This window comes from Syzygium oleosum, unplaced genomic scaffold, assembly GCF_021117445.2.
Source record: "Syzygium oleosum isolate NSW1041296 unplaced genomic scaffold, Sole_v2.1 Sole_v2.63, whole genome shotgun sequence".
Lineage (NCBI taxonomy): Eukaryota > Viridiplantae > Streptophyta > Magnoliopsida > Myrtales > Myrtaceae > Syzygium > Syzygium oleosum.
Window position 1 is genome coordinate 365,001 of NW_026607547.1, and position 2,500 is coordinate 367,500.

General features: G+C 41.6%; 1 protein-coding gene across 1 annotated transcript in view; it reads left to right on the forward strand.

The window, feature by feature from the left end:
* The first annotated feature begins 828 nt into the window (after positions 1 to 828).
* Positions 829 to 2,500, forward strand: part of LOC130137164 (cytochrome c biogenesis CcmF C-terminal-like mitochondrial protein) — a 5,293-nt gene continuing 3,621 nt past the window's right edge. The window contains exon 1 of the mRNA XM_056307929.1: positions 829 to 846. Coding sequence (XP_056163904.1) covers positions 829 to 846 — 18 coding nt within the window. The remainder of the gene's footprint in view (positions 847 to 2,500) is intronic.

Below are 2,500 nucleotides of genomic sequence, written 5' to 3' on the forward strand. Positions count from 1 at the left end.
AGTTCATACAGAGACGTTGTTGAGTATGTGGCTTGACTGACTCCAAGGTGACTCAAGTCTCGATTGAGCAGTCATTTTTTATAGTCACGGGTCCTGCTTTAGCACCCTTTCACATTTGCAACTGTAGAGGGCGGTTTGTGACCTTCCAATTTTCCAGTGAAACCGGGGACCGAAAGGTCGTGAGAGATAGCAAAAAGATGCATCCATTTCTAGGCTAATTCAGTGTCTTGTGGATGCTCTATCTATGAGGTAGTTAGACACGCCCTTTGGGGGATCTCTTGGGTCTTTTAAAAGGACTCAATCAAAGGGCACAAACAAATGAAGGGAAAGCCTGCTGTTTGTTTTTCTGAGGTTGGGTTTTGAGATGAGAGTAGGATACACACGTTGAAGAAATCCATTGTCTAGAGAGAGTGGAGTGATCTCAAATAGTTTTCTATTTTCATATTTCTAACTTGACTTATATATATATATATTATCTAATTTATATAGTTTTTAGAAAAAAATAAAAGTATATGTCTTTCTCATTTGCTGCCACTCAACAACAGCCGGTCTCAGCTCTGCACATTCCTAGAAATTTTTTCTTTATTTCAGCTAAAGATTGTTATCATCTGGTATGAGAGCCCAGGTTGTGAAGATATGGTAGTGATACAATCTTCTGGATCTATGGTTGCTGATATGATTACTGCATTAACGCATACGATTGTCAAGCATCGCAAGATTTTTCCTCGAAATGTAGATGTTTGGAAGATGAGAATGCAGTTCCTTCTCAAAGAACAGGATCTTTTTTTTTCATTCTTGAGAAAAGAGAAGCCCGCGGATCTGGCGCTAATGGCAGTCAAGGATAAGGTACTAGTTTCAGTGGGAGACTCCACCGAGAATGTATGAGTCAATGACAATGGTAAACATGAAGTTTCTTCGGCAACGGTTCTTTCCAAGCAAGATGCAAGAGGGGACGAGCCTGTCTCAGCACTCAGACAAGATGGAGAAGATGATCAAAGAATTGGTAGCAGTGAGAGTCATTTTGACTGATCGTGATCAGTGACCGGGAAGTCTACTGAAGTCGTTTGAGTCTTTGACAACCACTCTCTCCCGTGAAACTCCTCCTTTAACTATTGATTGATCTGACCATTTTCTTTAGGCAGAAGCTGAAAAGAGATTTAAACAGCAGTCTGAAAAAACTAATGCTGCTAAAAAAAGAAGATGTTTCAAAAAAAAAATAAGAATAAGCACAAAGTGAGTGCAGAAGGACCTGAAAAACATAGAGTGTTGGTCCTCCAAGAAGAAAGGTCACTTGAGTTTTGAGTGCCCATGAAAGAAGGGCAAAGGGAAAAAGCCATGATGATCAGGAAAAGGTAGTCTTGGTCACTACTATGGCCCTGTTTGCCAACATTTCAGATAGTTGGTGGATCGGGTCCTCGCATCATATTTTCTTCCTTTCGGAAGAATTATGTGCAAATATGATTGAAGAACTAGGTTCTTCATATATGGGCAATGGCACTTCGACTGGTTTCAGAGGCCGAGGGAATGTGTAATTGCTGTTTGAAAACGGAAAGTAAGAAAGAAGGGGTATCAAATGTTGATTTTATTTTTGTACCTGAAGAGAACCTACTCTCGATGAGAAGAGCCTTGACTTGAGATTCTATTAGTAAATAGCGCGCTACTTCTAGCAGCTTGCTTCCAAGCTTGACTAATAGGACTTTCTAGAGAGAGGTGAATAAGGGGGGAGACCAATCCCATTGTGTGGAAAGATTATTCTGTCAGCTGATTCACCAGGGTTCATTAGGAATTTTGGAATTGGATCCAAGAAGATAGGATCATCGATCTGTTCTGCCAGTAAATCCAATACTAACTTATGATCTACTTGTTCTTATCTCCATAGAAAGCGAAGCACTTTCGGACGTCAGCATGTACTAATCGCTCCCCCGCACTCCACCCCCACCCCCTATTTGAGTAAGGCTGGAAGGAATTGGCAGAATTTGGTTAGGTCCCAATGAGAGGGGACCGGGTCATGCGACGGATGCAAGCTAGACTTTGAAGCAAAAAATCCAAGATTTCATAGAAGAAGGAAAAATCAACGTGGCGGATGAACAGGAAGCTCCTAAGAACCCCAACGAGAAAATGGGAGTTTTTTAGAACTCGCTCTCTAGTCACGCTCTGGTCTCAACATGCTGGGCCGAGGAAGTGTCCGATTTCCAACATCCCCCTACCATCACTACAATGAATGCTTATAATACTATATTGCTTTGTGAGTAAGATCCGGATCATCATGACCCCTACGTTCCGGCTTCCAAAGGCGGAAGAATAATTTTGAATAAAAGGGAGTTGGCTGCAAGAAGAACAACGAGAGGAAGCTCCACCGAAAGAAGAAGAGAAAATAAGACTCGAGTTTCTGGAAATGTTTCAACAGGGAGTTCCATGGGAAGAGGAAAATTAAAAAAAAGAGAGAAAAGAGAAAGAAAAGAAGAAGATTGAATGGATTATCCCGAACCTGCCTCCGCCG